At 41.0% G+C, this 17054-nt stretch overlaps 1 protein-coding gene and 1 pseudogene across 1 annotated transcript; both read right to left on the bottom strand.

Moving 5' to 3' along the window:
- Nucleotides 1-6183: 6183 nt before the first annotated feature.
- Nucleotides 6184-7170, bottom strand: LOC116894333 (mas-related G-protein coupled receptor member B8). Its single transcript, XM_032896026.1, has one exon. It carries the CDS (start codon nucleotides 7168-7170, stop codon nucleotides 6184-6186), a length of 987 nt encoding a protein of 328 aa, XP_032751917.1.
- Nucleotides 7171-14567: 7397 nt separating this feature from the next.
- Nucleotides 14568-15545, bottom strand: LOC116894332 (annotated as a pseudogene).
- Between the last annotated feature and the right edge of the window lie 1509 nt (nucleotides 15546-17054).

Raw genomic sequence — 17054 nt, 5'->3', positions numbered from 1 at the left:
TGTTGTAAGCATAAGTAACTTGCACTGGGAAGCATTACTTTTAAGGTGAATGAGAAAGAAAAAGCATCCAGAGGATTGTGAAAGAGACCAGAGCAGAAAGAAAAGAAATCAGGCAGGACATGGCCAATGAAAAGGAAGTAGGAGAGTGAGGAAGAATTAGAAGATACAGCATAGTGGTAGAAATCATAGCAGAGAAAGCAAGGAGAGGGAGAGAGAGAGAGAGAGAGAGAGAGAGAGAGAGAGAGAGAGAGAGAGAGAGAGAGAGAGAGAGAGAGAGAGAGACTGACTATCATGGGGATTATATGGATCAGTAACTTGTGCAAGGGAAGGCCATGGATGCAAGGCTGGACTTTGCTGTTTATAAACCTGTAAGTACTTGTGACTCTGACAGGAGTCATGAGCCCAAGATGGGCTGTGTTAGGCTAATAAGCACCACAGGTTTATATCAATTGGTGAACCACTGTGTTTCTTCTAGCAGAGACAAGGAAAAATCTGTTTTGCAAGTTTCTAAGGAATGCTGGCATCTATCTAATATCAAACAAAAACACAAAACTGAAAAATAAACAACTGCCGCAAAAGTACCTAACAGACAGACGGACAAACAACAAAAACCACACGCAATAGTGCAGTTTAATTTCTAGATATAACTGCAACCTGAGACCTAATGAAAACTCATTCAGGATCTCAAGCAATTCAAAGAGGATTGGTATAATCACAGAATGAACCTACGTAAGAGAGGAATAAGCACCAGACTAAAGTGAGAATAACTCAAATGACAAACTATGTATACATCAGGCAACTTGTGAACACAATAATAGCTAAACATTTAGAAAGGAGGAAATCTGATCCATAATGGGACTGTAGATATCCAATGAAGATATAGGAGTATGTGCCAGTACTTGGAAAAGTGCTCGATGTCCTTAGCACTCAAAAAAGAAAAGAAAAGAAAAGAAAAGTACATCTTCTTTGAGGCTCTGACTTTTCTCAGTCAGAATCCTGACATCAAGGTATGAAAATGACAAGAAATGATGGTGAGGAAATGAAAACGAGAAATGTTAATTCCCTGTTGGTGGTGGGAATGCAAACTGCCCACCATTATGATAATCAGTGTGGTGATTCTTCCCAAACCAGTGATAGACTGCTGTAGTATCCAACAATAACAACCATGGAAATAGATATGCTGTGCTTTATGAAATGTCACAGAGAAGAAAAGAAAATCCTCATATCACACAATAATCAAAACACAAAATGTACGGACCAAAAGAAGAAACATGAAAAGCTGCAAGGGGAAAAGGTAAGATAACATACCATGACCTGAATATTCTAACACAAGCAAAGGTGAAGAATCTGAACTACACCTGACTTCTCGACAGAGATTGTAAAAGCCGGAAGGACCTGTACAGATACCTTGCCGTCTCTGAAAAGAACAGATGCCAACCTAGACAACTATACCCAGCAAAACGTTCAATCAACATAGATGGAGATAAGGAGATGTTGAAAGCGAGATTCAAATTTAAACAATATCTATCCATAAATCTAGAACCTAGAGAAAATACTAGAATGAAACTCTTAGCCAAAGCTGGGGATGACTGCCTCCAACTAAACACAGTAATTAAGTAATTCAAATGAGCAAAAGCAAGATAAACACACATAAACACACACTGAGAGCACTGTAAGTAGTCAGGGTTCTATAGAGTCATTGTGGAATGGCTATCTATATTAGGGGGATTTATTGCAATGACTTACAGTTTGTAGTCCAATTAATCCAACAATGGGCAGCTGTGGATGGGAAGTCCAAAAATCTAGTAGTTGCTCAGTCCCACGAGGCTAGTTGTTTCACCTGGTCTTCTGGTGAAAATCCTGCAATCCTGAGGAAGCAGGTTCCAACAGATGCTCTGGCAGGTGAAAATGAGTGAGTCTTCCTTATTCCAATGTCCTTATATAGGCCTCCAGCATAAGGTGTGGCCAAGATTAAAGGCGGGGCCACTGGACCTAGATCTGGGCTGGCCTTGACCTCAGAGATCTGATTGACTCAGTCTCCTGGGATTAAAGGTGAGTACTATCTGGCCTGGGGCTAAGTTTTTCATGGCCACTACACTACTATGGCTTTAGGTCTAGGTCCTGGACAGAAGGCTGTGTTTACCAGCTTCAAGATCTGGATCACAGCTATGCTCTCCAATTCTGTACTATTGATCATTCCAGATGTAGTCAGGTTGATAACCAAGAACAGCCATCAAAATCCACCCCTTGCCAACATGACAAAATCATTCCTCAAATCCAAATGAATCAGTGACCATGTCATAAATACAACAAACATGATTTAATCCTACCTTGTACAATCACAAATGCATTGTAAATTTATCATAGATCATTGTCTCTTGGGAACATCATTTTAGTATATCCACCTAAATACCGATTCGTATCCTGTTCAATTGATGCTAACAAAAATGGAATAAAGCACAAATATCTACACAAGTATGTTCTTGTTTTTGAAATTTTATTTTTCTTGGATATTTTATGTATTTACATGTCAAATGTTATCCCCTTTCTCCCCGCCTCTCTACCTCATCCCCTCCCCACCTGCTTCTATGAGTATGCTCCCACTCCCAACTCAAAACCCTGGCATGCCCCAACATTGGGGAAATGAGCCTTCATAGGACCAATGGCTTTTCCTGCTATTGTTGCAGGACAATGATATTGTCTGCTACAAATGTGGCTAGAGTCGTGGGTCCCTCAATGTGTGCCCACTGGTTGGAGGTTTAGACCCTGGAAGCTCTGGTGTGGCCTTGTTGGTTGATCCTGTTGTTTTTCCTATGGAATTGTAAACCCTAAGAGCTCCTTCAGGCTTTTCTCTAACTCCTCCAATGGAGTCCCCTTATTCATTCCAATGGGTAGCTCAAGCATGCTCTTCTGTGTCAGGAGGGCTCTGGCAGAGACTCCCAAGAGACACCCATATCTGGCTCCTGTCAGCAAGTACTTCTTGGCATAAGCAATAGGGACTGGGTCTGGTCGTGCTGCTGATTAGATGGGCAGTCTCTGGATGACCTTTGCTTCACTTCTTGCTCCATACTTTGTCCATGAGTTTCCTCCTGTGAGTATTTTGTTCTCCCTTCTAGGAAGAAACGATGCATCTACAATTCTGTCCTCCTACACAATGGGTTTCATATGATCTGTGAACTCTTTCTTAGGTAGTCAGGCTTTTGGGGTACAGTCCCTTTCTTTTCATCAGCATATCCATTATAGGAATACCCCTGAGGCTATAGGTGCATGCATGGCAGCAGATTCCATTGTGACAGAAGTAGAAACCAAAGAATATGGGCAATTTCTTCCTGTAATTTGCTTGTGCTTCATGACATGCTCATGTCCAATTTCATGTATGCCACTTCCATTTTTATAAGAGCCTACTGCTCTGCATCTCATGCTTTATCACATGGAGAGACCTATAACACACAGCTTATGAGGTGCAATTAAGGTCACTTGGTAACTTTGGTGTACTATTGTCAAATGTTTAGTTTCAACTAAGGCCCCGTAACAAGCCAAGAACAGTTTTTCAAAAGGATAATAATTGTCTGCAGGTACTAGTAGTGCCTTTCAACAAAATTCCGAAGGGCTCCACTGTGATTCACCTATAGGGGCCCACCAAGGACTCCAAACAGTATCTCTATGTGCCACCTACACCTCAAGTACTGGGTCAGCTGAATCATAGGTTCCAATGGTAGATCAGCCTACACAACAGGCTAGACCTTTTGAAGAGCCATCTACTGTTCCAGGCCCCAAACAAAGTGAGCAACTTTCTGAATCACTTGGTAAATGGACCTGCATAACACACCAAAATGAGGAATGTGCTGTCTCCCAAATCCAAATAGACCCATTATATGTTGTGCTTCTTTGTTGGTGCGGGGACAGGCCAGGTGCATTAACTCAGCCTTCACCTAAAAAGGAGTATCTTTCCATGCCCCACACCACTGGACTCCTAAGAATTTGGCTGAGGTAAGCTGTCCTTGAATTTGGGTTGGAATATTTTCCCCATTCTCTGACGTGCACATGTGTTACCAGTGAGACCAAAGTTATTGCTAATGCCTGCTGACTTGGGCCAGTCAGCCTAATGTCATCAATATAGGTCACCATTGTGATATTTTGTGGAAGAAATACATGATCAAGATTCCTACACACAAGGGCTAATCCAAAGTCTTTTGGAACATACATAGCAGAGGACTGCCTGGGTTGGCTTCAGTGGGAGATGTGCCTAATCCTCCAGAGACTTGAGGTCCCAGGGAAGGGGGATGCAGGTTGGGGCAGGGACAGGGGCAGCACCCTCTAAGAAACAACTGGGAGTAGTAATGGGATGAGGAACTTTCCTTGGGCATGGAGAGGGGTGTAATGGCTGAAATGTAAATAGATAAAGTAATTTTAAACTGTTATCTGTATTAAGTGTGCGACTGTAGGGGAGTATTCACTGGCACCTGTGGCACCTGCAGAGGATAGAAGAGAGTGGAAGGTGTTCTGAAACTAGGGATACAGGTAGTTGAGAACTGCCCTCCACTCATTCTGTGAAACAAACTCCAGTCTTCAGTAATGGCAGCAAGTGTTCCTAACAAGGAAGACATCTCTCTAGCCCCATCTAAACCTTTATTTTTAAAGACGCATTAATAGCAGAGATATTTGAGGCAACAAAAAATGATTTGGGAATGACCAACATACCTATAGAGGTATAAAGAAACAGTATCTCAATTGGGTTTGGAGTCATTAGACATACTCATTTCAGCACATTGTTGAAATATTTCCTTAGACCTGTGCATGTCGATTTCTGATAATCTTTGGTTCACATGATAAAATACTATAGCATCTAAAGTTGAAATGTCAATTTACAAAAGAATATAATTGGAATGTCTGGTACAAAGTCTATGAGTTACAAAAAATAATGTGAATATGACAAAAGTTTTGTCACAAGAATAAAGAGAACTGTTCAAATCACTTAAAATGTTCAACAATTATTAAATAATCCCTAGGAAGAGATCATCAGGACAAAGGGAAAGTGGAAAAAACACATGTCTTTGGGCGAATAACCAAGGTAGTGTATAGGGAACAATGGACAAAAGTCCATTTCAAATTTCCTGTATAGCTGGATGATGAAGCTATACATTGACATGATATTTAAATAACTGGAATTTTTAAAGAGCATTGGACTTTTAAAGTCAGATTGTGTTTTATAGTATGCTATTTTGAGGAAAAAGGAAGAAAAGTTTATGGTTCAATAGTGCTGTGTCCTTCAAATAGAAGAGGTTGGAATGTTCTGGCTAGCTTCGAGTTCCAACCGTGACACAGCTGAAATTCATGTGAGAGGAGAAATCACAAATGAAGAATAGCATAGATTACCTTGGCCTCTGGAAGTGGTTTGGGGGAATTATTTTGAATATGAGTTAATTCAAGAAAGCATAGCCCACAGTAGGTTGCACCAGAAAGCTAGCTGAGTAGGACCTGCAGTCAATGCACAGGGAGCCAGAAGCAGTGTTTGCAGTAGTTACTGATCTATGTGATGCTCGAGTTCCTGACATGACCTTCCTCAGTGATGGCTTCTATACTGAGAATATAATCCAGGTAGAAAAATTTCTCTCCTTCGTTGTTTGTGGGGGAGAATGTTTTCCCTCGCAACAGAAAAGGAAACCAGAACATTATACAAATTAAGAGATATTTATTAATTCAGAGACATAGTCTAAGGTATATACATGAGAAAGTACACTACAAAAGTGGATCTATTATATCCTTATAATATGAAGACAAAATCTGTAGAGAAGATAAATAGGTATAAAACATAATTTTCATGTAATCACTATCAAGTTCAGTGACCCATGAAAAGCGGTTATGTCTTCAAGTGTCCTGATCTTCTGCAGAAGAAGGGGCTTGTCAAAAGTGGGAACAGTCCTTGACCCACACCTCTTCCAGTGGGTCACATATCAAGGGGATGCAGCAAGCTTCATTAGAAGGACAGTAGGAGAGTTCCAGGCAGTATTTCTATAAAAATTGGGGTTGTATTAATCGAATTTCATGGGAATGGTTAACTTCCCAACTGACTCAACCCCGGGTCATCAGTTCAACAGGCTTGGTGAAATGCACCACAGGGATCAGGGCAAATTTGTCTTGTAAAGTCGCTTGTGTCTGTTTAAAACCATTCGAGCTATTGCACTAGGGTGTACTGCTCTGTACTCGTTCTCCTACAACTTCTTCAAGTTCTTCACCTTCTTCCTCAGGGATATCTTGCATGGCTCTGTGCAGTAGCAGCCTGAGAGTCCCACACCGGAATCTACAGTGCCTAATTGAGCCAACAAGTAAGCAAATGATGGGGTTGGCACAGCTGTTAATGTAGGACAGGAGGAGAATTGTCTCATGGAAAGAATTACAAGGCATACTATAATAAACTTCAGTAGTCCAGTACAAGAGGTAGAAGATAATTCCGAAGGGAAAGCCACAGATGACCAAGACCAGTGCCGTGAGCACAATGGTTACATGCAGCTTGGTCGCAGGAGTCCGCTGTGAACCGCAGAAGGTCCTGACCAGTAGGACTTGAATGGATCGAGAAAGAACCGCAAATAAAACAAGCAACCATGCAACTATGATGAAATCAAGTTTCCAACACACATCTTGGTTATAAGTACTACCCAGGAATCCACAACTTTTTCCTTCCAGGAGGCTCAAGAGCAGGGCCAAACCCCAGAGCACAGTACAAATGACAGTTGTTGTGTGTTTTAGGCGCTGGCCCTGATACCAATAGGGCCAAATGCCAGACAACCAGTGCTCGGCACTAATGGCTGTGACCATGCTCACACCTGCAAGGTAAGCGAGTGTGGACAGAGTGTAGAACAACAGTGGGATGTGGATGTGAACGGAGTGAAAAAGGACAATGATCTTTTCCAGGGAAAATGCAGTGTGAGTGCAGAGGAAGAGGAAGTTTGCCCCAGCCAGGTTGAGGATGTAGACAGAGAAGACATTCCTGCGCATGCGGAAGGCCAGAAGCCACAGCACCATGGCATTTCCGGCCAGGCCAAAGAAGGCAACGATGATGGAAAGCAAAGTCATGACTCGGGACTCGATGACACAAGGTGAAGTTTCTGTGTGGTAGCTTCCATTCAGTTGGATGAGGTCAGCCCCCGAGTCTGGGATGCTTGAGTCCATGCTTGGGAACACTCCTGGAAGGAAACACAGGACATAAGCTCATGCTTTGCACTCTCTGATTCTCAGGAACTCCCTGATATCTACATATGTACCTAAAGGCTGACCTGGTTCATAAGGACAGAAAACAGGTTTACAGAGCTCAAGAAATTTATCAAAACCAGTATTCCTGGAGAATTCTTTGAAATGTAGTGTGAATTTATTTGGAGTGTGAACAATCTGTAGGGGTTTGAATAGAATGGTCTCCATGAATCCATATTTGCAAGTGTGATCACTGGTTTGTGGAGGTGTCGGAGAAGACTTTGCTTTCAGAAAAGCTCACACCACACTCAGTCTCCTCTTCTATCTCTATGTGTAACTTTTGGAAATGTTCTAAGCTCTTAATTACTGCAACAGAAATACACCTGTCAGCTTGCTGCTTTGCTCTCAGTGTATGCGGTCATAGATTCATCTTTGAGACAGCAAGTGAGGCCCATAGTACATGTTTTTGGTTATTAATTTCCATCTTCATGGTGTCTGTTCACAGCAATAGAATAATAAGCAAGACAGAACCTCAAGTTCTGTCACAAGTCACACTGTCTCACCTACAGTATCTTTGAAGCCAGAAGCATGACCAAATATGCTCTCGGTTCAAGTATAAGGGAGTCTATCAATTCTTAAAATAGGGAAATAATGAATTAGAAATAGGAAGGGTTATTAAGATTAGTGTGAAAACAACCACATTTTTATGCTACCATGAGCAGGTCACTTGGATTTCTAATTTGAAACCAGAATAATAAGTCCTTGAGATCATTAAGCAATTTCCTGTTGTATGTTGCTATATCAGAAGTGTCCTTCTGTCTATACTGACAGAAAGAGAATGTAAAATATTCACTAATGGATAAGTGAATCACTAGGACAAGATTGTCTGCAAATATTGAGTGAGTATTCTGCAAATATTTTAGGGCAAACAGTACCATAAAATACATAGAAATATCGTTGCTAATTAATGATAATTATGAATCATATTGTTAAAAGATTTAAAGGTAGCTTTGTGGTACATATTTTGATGAACCTCCTTTTAAACCATCCCTAAGGTACTTACAAATTCTGAAAAAAACAGAATTTACACAGTTCCTCACAGCTCCTGAGATAAAACTTTTATTTTGGGAAACATTTTAAAGATATAAAAAGAATGGAGAGTATTTTTAGAGCAAAGTATCCTTAATTAGCCCTTGTAATTTTAAAGATATCAGAGAAAAGCAAGAAAAGGAGCATGTTGTAAGCATTACTAACTTGCACTGGGAAGCATTTCTTTTAAGGTGAATGAGAAAGCAAAAGCATCCAGAGGATTGTGGAAGAGACCAGAGCAGAAAGAAAAGAAATCAGGCAGGACATGGCCAATGAAAAGGAAGTAGGAGAGTGAGGAAGAATTAGAAGATACAGCATAGTGGTAGAAATCATAGCAGAGATAGCAAGGAGAGAGGGAGAGAGAGAGAGAGAGAGAGAGAGAGAGAGAGAGAGAGAGAGACTGACTACCATGGGGATTATAAGGATCAGTAACTTGTGGAAGGGAAGGCCATGGATGCAAGGCTGGACTTTGCTGTTTATAAACCTGTAAGTACTTGTGACTCTGACGGAGTCATGAGCCCAAGATGGGCTGTGTTAGGCTAATAAGCACCACAGGTTCATATCAACTGGTGAACCACTGTGTTTCTTCTAGCAGAGACAAGGAATGATCTGTTTTGCAAGTGTCTAAGGAATGCTGGCTTCTATCTAATATCAAACAAAAACACAAAACCGAAAAACAAACAACTGCTGCAAAAGTACCTAACAAACAAACAAACAAACAAGAAAAAACACACTCATAGTGCAGTTTAATTTCTAGATATAACTGCAACCTGAGACCTAATGAAAACTCATTCAGGATCTCAAGCAATTCAAAGAGGATTGGTATAGTCACAGAATGAACCTACGTAAGAGAGGAATAAGCACCAGACTAAAGTGAGAATAACTCAAATGACAAACTATGTATACATCAGGCAACTTGTGAACACAATAATAGCTAAACATTTAGAAAGGAGGAAATCTGATCCATGATGGGCCTGTAGATATCCAATGAAGATATATGAGTATGTGCCAGTACTTGGAAAAGTGCTCGATGTCCTTAGCAATCAAAAAAAAAAAAATGAAAATTATATCTTCTTTGAGACTCTGTCTTATCTCAGCCAGAATCCTGACATCAAGGTATGAAATGACAAGAAATGGTGGAGAGGAAATGAAAAAGAGAAATGTTAATTCTCTGTTGGTGGTGGGAATGCAAACTGCCCACCATTATGAAAATCAGTGTGGTGATTCTTCCCAAACCAGTGATAGACTGCTGTAGTATCCAACAATAACAAGCATGGAAATAGATATGCTGTGCTTTATGAAATGTCACAGAGAAGAAAAGAAAATCCTCATATCACACAATAATCAAAAAACAAAATATACGGACCAAAAGAAGAAACATGAAAAGCTGCAAGGGGAAAAGGTAAGAAACATACCATGACCTGGATATTCTAACACAAGCAAAGGTGAAGAATCTGAACTACACCTGACTTCTCGACAGAGAATGTAAGAGCCAGAAGGACCTACAGATATCTTGCCGTCTCTGAAAAGAACAGATGCCAACCTAGACTACTATACCCAGCAAAACGTTCGATCAACATAGATGGAGATAAGGAGATGTTGAAAGCGAGATTCAAATTTAAACAATATCTATCCAGAAATCTAGAGCCTAGAGAAAATACTAGAATGAAACTCTTAGCCAAAGCTGGGGATGACTACCTCCAACTAAACACAGTAATTAAGTAATTCAAATGAGCAAAAGCAAGATAAACACACATAAACACACACTGAGAGCACTGTAAGTAGTCAGGGTTCTATAGAGTCATTGTGGAATGGCTATCTATATTAGGGGGATTTATTGCAATGACTTACAGTTTGTAGTCCAATTAATCCAACAATGGGCAGCTGTGGATGGGAAGTCCAAAAATCTAGTAGTTGCTCAGTCCCACGAGGCTAGTTGTTTCACCTGGTCTTCTGGTGAAAATCCTGCAATCCTGAGGAAGCAGGTTCCAACAGATGCTCTGGCAGGTGAAAATGAGTGAGTCTTCCTTATTCCAATGTCCTTATATAGGCCTCCAGCATAAGGTGTGGCCAAGATTAAAGGCGGGGCCACTGGACCTAGATCTGGGCTGGCCTTGACCTCAGAGATCTGATTGACTCAGTCTCCTGGGATTAAAGGTGAGTACTATCTGGCCTGGGGCTAAGTTTTTCATGGCCACTACACTACTATGGCTTTAGGTCTAGGTCCTGGACAGAAGGCTGTGTTTACCAGCTTCAAGATCTGGATCACAGCTATGCTCTCCAATTCTGTACTATTGATCATTCCAGATGTAGTCAGGTTGATAACCAAGAACAGCCATCAAAATCCACCCCTTGCCAACATGACAAAATCATTCCTCAAATCCAAATGAATCAGTGACCATGTCATAAATACAACAAACATGATTTAATCCTACCTTGTACAATCAGAAATGCATTGTAAATTTATCATAGATCATTGTCTCTTGGGAACATCATTTTAGTATATCCACCTAAATACCGATTCATATCCTGTTCAATTGATACTAACAAAAATGGAATAAAGCACAAATATCTACACAAGTATGTTCTTGTTTTTGAAATTTTATTTTTCTTGGATATTTTATGTATTTACATGTCAAATGTTATCCCCTTTCTCCCCGCCTCTCTACCTCATCCCCTCCCCACCTGCTTCTATGAGTATGCTCCCACTCCCAACTCAAAACCCTGGCATGCCCCAACATTGGGGAAATGAGCCTTCATAGGACCAATGGCTTTTCCTGCTATTGATTCAGGACAATGATATTGTCTGCTACAAATGTGGCTAGAGTCGTGGGTCCCTCAATGTGTGCCCACTGGTTGGAGGTTTAGACCCTGGAAGCTCTGGTGTGGCCTTGTTGGTTGATCCTGCTGTTCTCCCTATGGTATTGTAAACCCTAAGAGCTCCTTCAGGCTTTTCTCTAACTCCTCCAATGGAGTCCCCTTATTCATTCCAATGGGTAGCTTAAGCATGCTCTTCTGTGTCAGGAGGGCTCTGGCAGAGACTCTCAAGAGACACCCATATCTGGCTCCTGTCAGCAAGTACTTCTTGGCATAAGCAATAGGGACTGGGTCTGGTCGTGCTGCTGATTAGATGGGCAGTCTCTGGATGACCTTTTCTTCACTTCTTGCTCCATACTTTGTCCATGAGTTTCCTCCTGTGAGTATTTTGTTCTCCCTTCTAGGAAGAAACGATGCATCTACAATTCTGTCCTCCTACACAATGGGTTTCATATGATCTGTGAACTCTTTCTTAGGTAGTCAGGCTTTTGGGGTACAGTCCCTTTCTTTTCATCAGCATATCCATTATAGGGAATACCCCCTGAGGCTATAGGTGCATGCATGGCAGCAGATTCCATTGTGACAGAAGTAGAAACCAAAGAATATGGGCAATTTCTTCCTGTAATTTGCTTGTGCTTCATGACATGCTCATGTCCAATTTCATGTATGCCACTTCCATTTTTATAAGAGCCTACTGCTCTGCATCTCATGCTTTATCACATGGAGAGACCTATAACACACAGCTTATGAGGTGCAATTAAGGTCACTTGGTAACTTTGGTGTACTATTGTCAAATGTTTAGTTTCAACTAAGGCCCCGTAACAAGCCAAGAACAGTTTTTCAAAAGGATAATAATTGTCTGCAGGTACTAGTAGTGCCTTTCTACAAAATTCTGAAGGGCTCCTCTGTGATTCACCTATAGGGGCCCACCAAGGACTCCAAACAGTATCTCTATGTGCCACCTACACCTCAAGTACTGGGTCAGCAGAATCATAGGTTCCAATGGTAGATCAGCCTACACAACAGGCTAGACCTTTTGAAGAGCCATCCAATGTTCCAGGCCCCAAACAAAGTGAGCAACTTTCTGAATCACTTGGTAAATGGACCTGCATAACACACCAAAATGAGGAATGTGCTCTCTCCCAAATCCAAATAGACCCATTAAATGTTGTGCTTCTTGGTTTTTGTTGAGACAGGCCAGGTGCATTAACTCAGCCTTCACCTAAAAAGGAGTATCTTTCCATGCCCCACACCACTGGACTCCTAAGAATTTGGCTGAGGTAAGCTGTCCTTGAATTTGGGTTGGAATATTTTCCCCATTCTCTGACGTGCACATGTGTTACCAGTGAGACCAAAGTTATTGCTAATGCCTGCTGACTTGGGCCAGTCAGCCTAATGTCATCAATATAGGTCACCATTGTGATATTTTGTGGAAGAAATACATGATCAAGATTCCTACACACAAGGGCTAATCCAAAGTCTTTTGGAACATACATAGCAGAGGACTGCCTGGGTTGGCTTCAGTGGGAGATGTGCCTAATCCTCCAGAGACTTGAGGTCCCAGGGAAGGGGGATGCAGGTTGGGGCAGGGACAGGGGCAGCACCCTCTAAGAAACAACTGGGAGTAGTAATGGGATGAGGAACTTTCCTTGGGCATGGAGAGGGGTGTAATGGCTGAAATGTAAATAGATAAAGTAATTTTAAACTGTTATCTGTATTAAGTGTGCGACTGTAAGGGAGTATTCACCGGCACCTGTGGCACCTGCAGAGGATAGAAGAGAGTGGAAGGTGTTCTGAAACTAGGGATACAGGTAGTTGAGAACTGCCCTCCACTCATTCTGTGAAACAAACTCCAGTCTTCAGTAATGGCAGCAAGTATTCCTAACAAGGAAGACATCTCTCTAGCCCCATCTAAACCTTTATTTTTAAAGACGCATTAATAGCAGAGATATTTGAGGCAACAAAAAATGATTTGGGAATGACCAACATACCTATAGAGGTATGAAGAAACAGTATCTCAATTGGGTTTGGAGTCATTAGACATACTCATTTCAGCACATTGTTGAAATATTTCCTTAGACCTGTGCATGTCGATTTCTGATAATCTTTGGTTCACATAATAAAATACTATAGCATCTAAAGTTGAAATGTCAATTTACAAAAGAATATAATTGGAATGTCTGGTACAAAGTCTATGAGTTACAAAAAATAATGTGAATAGGACAAAAGTTTTGTCACAAGAATAAAGAGAACTGTTATAATCACTTAAAATGTTCAACGATTATTAAATAATCCCTAGAAAGAGATCATCAGGACAAAGGGAAAGTGGAAAAAACACATGTCTTTGGGCGAATAACCAAGGTAGTGTATAGGGAACAATGGACAAAAGTCCATTTCAAATTTCCTGTATAGCTGGATGATGAAGCTATACATTGACATGATATTTAAATAACTGGAATTTTTAAAGAGCATTGGACTTCTAAAGTTAGATTGTGTTTTATAGTATGCTATTTTGAGGAAAAAGGAAGAAAAGTTTATGGTTCAATAGTGCTGTGTCCTTCAAATAGAAGAGGTTGGAATGTTCTGGCTAGCTCGAGTTCCAACCGTGACACAGCTGAAATTCATGTGAGAGGAGAAATCACAAATGAAGAATAGCATAGATTACCTTGGCCTCTGGAAGTGGTTTGGGGGAATTATTTTGAATATGAGTTAATTCAAGAAAGCATAGCCCACAGTAGGTTGCACCAGAAAGCTAGCTGAGTAGGACCTGCAGTCAATGCAGAGGGAGCCAGAAGCAGTGTTTGCAGTAGTTACTGATCTGTGTGATGCTCGAGTTCCTGTCATGACCTTCCTCAGTGATGGCCTCTATACTGAGAATATAATCCAGGTAGAAAAATTTCTCTCCTTCGTTGTTTGTGGGGGAGAATGTTTCCCTCGCAACAGAAAAGGAAACCAGAACATTATACAAATTAAGAGATATTTATTAATTCAGAGACATAGTCTAAGGTATATACATGGGAAAGTACACTACAAAAGTGGATCTATTATATCCTTATAATATGAAGACAAAATCTGTAGAGAAGATAAATAGGTATAAAACATAATTTTCATTTAATCACTATCAAGTTCAGTGACCCATGAAAAGCGGTTATGTCTTCAAGTGTCCTGATCTTCTGCAGAAGAAGGGGCTTGTCAAAAGTGGGAACAGTCCTTGACCCACACCTCTTCCAGTGGGTCACATATCAAGGGGATGCAGCGAAGCTTCATTAGAAGGACAGTAGGAGAGTTCCAGGCAGTATTTCTATAAAAATTGGGGTTGTATTAATCGAATTTCATGGGAATGGTTAACTTCCCAACTGACTCAACCCCGGGTCATCAGTTCAACAGGCTTGGTGAAATGCACCACAGGGATCAGGGCAAATTTGTCTTGTAAAGTCGCTTGTGTCTGTTTAAAGCCATTCGGAGCTATTGCACTAGGGTGTACTGCTCTGTACTCGTTCTCCTACAACTTCTTCAAGTTCTTCACCTTCTTCCTCAGGGATATCTTGCATGGCTCTGTGCAGTAGCAGCCTGAGAGTCCCACACCGGAATCTACAGTGCCTAATTGAGCCAACAAGTAAGCAAATGATGGGGTTGGCACAGCTGTTAATGTAGGACAGGAGGAGAATTGTCTCATGGAAAGAATTACAAGGCATACTATAATAAACTTCAGTAGTCCAGTACAAGAGGTAGAAGATAATTCCGAAGGGAAAGCCACAGATGACCAAGACCAGTGCCGTGAGCACAATGGTTACATGCAGCTTGGTCGCAGGAGTCCGCCAGAACCGCAGAAGGTCCTGACCAGTAGGACTTGAATGGATCGAGAAAAGAACCGCAAATAAAACAAGCAACCATGCAACTATGATGAAATCAAGTTTCCAACACACATCTTGGTTATAAGTACTACCCAGGAATCCACAACTTTTTTCCTTCCAGGAGGCTCAAGAGCAGGGCCAAACCCCAGAGCACAGTACAAATGACAGTTGTTGTGTGTTTTAGGCGCTGGCCCTGATACCAATAGGGCCAAATGCCAGACAACCAGTGCTCGGCACTAATGGCTGTGACCATGCTCACACCTGCAAGGTAAGCGAGTGTGGACAGAGGTAGAACAACAGTGGGATGTGGATGAACGGAGTGAAAAGGACAATGATCTTTTCCAGGGAAAATGCAGTGTGAGTGCAGAGGAAGAGGAAGTTTGCCCCAGCCAGGTTGAGGATGTAGACAGAGAAGACATTCCTGCATGAAGGCCAGAAGCCACAGCACCATGGCATTTCCGCCAGGCCAAAGAAGGCAACGATGATGGAAAGCAAAGTCATGACGCGGGACTCGATGACACAAGGTGAAGTTTCTGTGTGGTAGCTTCCATTCAGTTGGCTGAGGTCAGCCCCCGAGTCTGGGATGCTTGAGTCCATGCTTGGGAACACTCCTGGAAGGAAACACAGGACATAAGCTCATGCTTTGCACTCTCTGATTCTCAGGAACTCCCTGATATCTACATATGTACCTAAAAGCTGACCTGGTTCATAAGGACAGAAAACAGGTTTACAGAGCTTAAGAAATTTATCAAAACCAGTATTCCTGGAGAATTCTTTTAAATGTAGTGTGAATTTATTTGGAGTATGAACAATCTGTAGGGGTTTGAATAGAATGGTCTCCATGAATCCATATTTGCAAGTGTGATCACTGGTGTGTGGAGGTGTCGGGGGAAGACTTTGCTTTCAGAAAAGCTCACACCACACTCAGTCTCCTCTTCTATCTCTATGTGTAAGTTTTGGAAATGTTCTAAGCTCTTAATTACTGCAACAGAAAAACACCTGTCAGCTTGCTGATTTGCTCTCAGTGTATGCGGTCATAGATTCATCTTTGAGACAGCAAGTGAGGCCCATAGTACATGTTTTTGGTTATTAATTTCCATCTTCATGGTGTCTGTTCACAGCAATAGAATAATAAGCAAGACAGAACCTCAAGTTCTGTCACAAGTCACACTGTCTCACCTACAGTATCTTTGAAGCCAGAAGCATGACCAAATATGCTCTTGGTTCAAGTATAAGTGAGTCTATCAATTTTTAAAATAGGGAAATAATGAATTAGAAATAGGAAGGGTTATTAAGATTAGTGTGAAAACAACCACATTTTTATGCTACCATGAGCAGGTCACTTGGATTTCTAATTTGAAACCGAATAATAAGTCCTTGAGATCATTAAGCAATTTTCTGTTGTATGTTGCTATATCAGAAGTGTCCTTCTGTCTATACTGACAGAAAGAGAATGTAAAATATTCACTAATGGATAAGTGAATCACTAGGACAAGATTGTCTGCAAATATTGAGTGAGTATTCTGCAAATATTTTAGGGCAAACAGTACCATAAAATACATAGAAATATCGTTGCTAATTAATGATAATTATGAATCATATTGTTAAAAGATTTAAAGGTAGCTTTGTGGTACATATTTTGATGAACCTTCTTTTAAACCATCCCTAAGGTACTTACAAATTCTGAAAAAAAGAGAATTTACACAGTCCCTCACAGCTCCTGAGATAAAATTTGTATTTTTGCATACTTTTTAAAGATATAAAAAGAATGGAGAGTATTTTTAGAGCCAAGTATCCTTAATTAATCCTTGTAATTTTAAAGATATCAGAGAAAAGCAAGAAAAGGAGCATGTTGTAAGCATAAGTAACTTGCACTGGGAAGCATTACTTTTAAGGTGAATGAGATAGAAAAAGCATCCAGAGGATTGTGGAAGAGACCAGATCAGAAAGAAAAGAAATCAGGCAGGACATGGCCAATGAAAAGGAAGTAGGAGAGTGAGTTAAGAATTAGAAGGTACAGCATAGTGGTAGAAATCACAGCAGAGATAGCAAGGAGAGGGGGGGGGGGAGAGAGAGAGAGAGAGAGAGAGAGAGAGAGAGACAGAG

The sequence above is a fragment of the Rattus rattus genome, chromosome 2 (genome assembly GCF_011064425.1).
Source record: "Rattus rattus isolate New Zealand chromosome 2, Rrattus_CSIRO_v1, whole genome shotgun sequence".
NCBI lineage: Eukaryota > Metazoa > Chordata > Mammalia > Rodentia > Muridae > Rattus > Rattus rattus.
Note: the sequence above shows the minus strand (reverse complement) of the source record. Positions and strands in the feature narration are given on the sequence as shown.

Bases quoted from the DNA above. Each gene is read 5' to 3' on its own strand.
- LOC116894333 (XM_032896026.1), bottom strand. From the start codon at position 7,170: ATGGACTCAAGCATCCCAGACTCGGGGGCTGACCTCATCCAACTGAAT.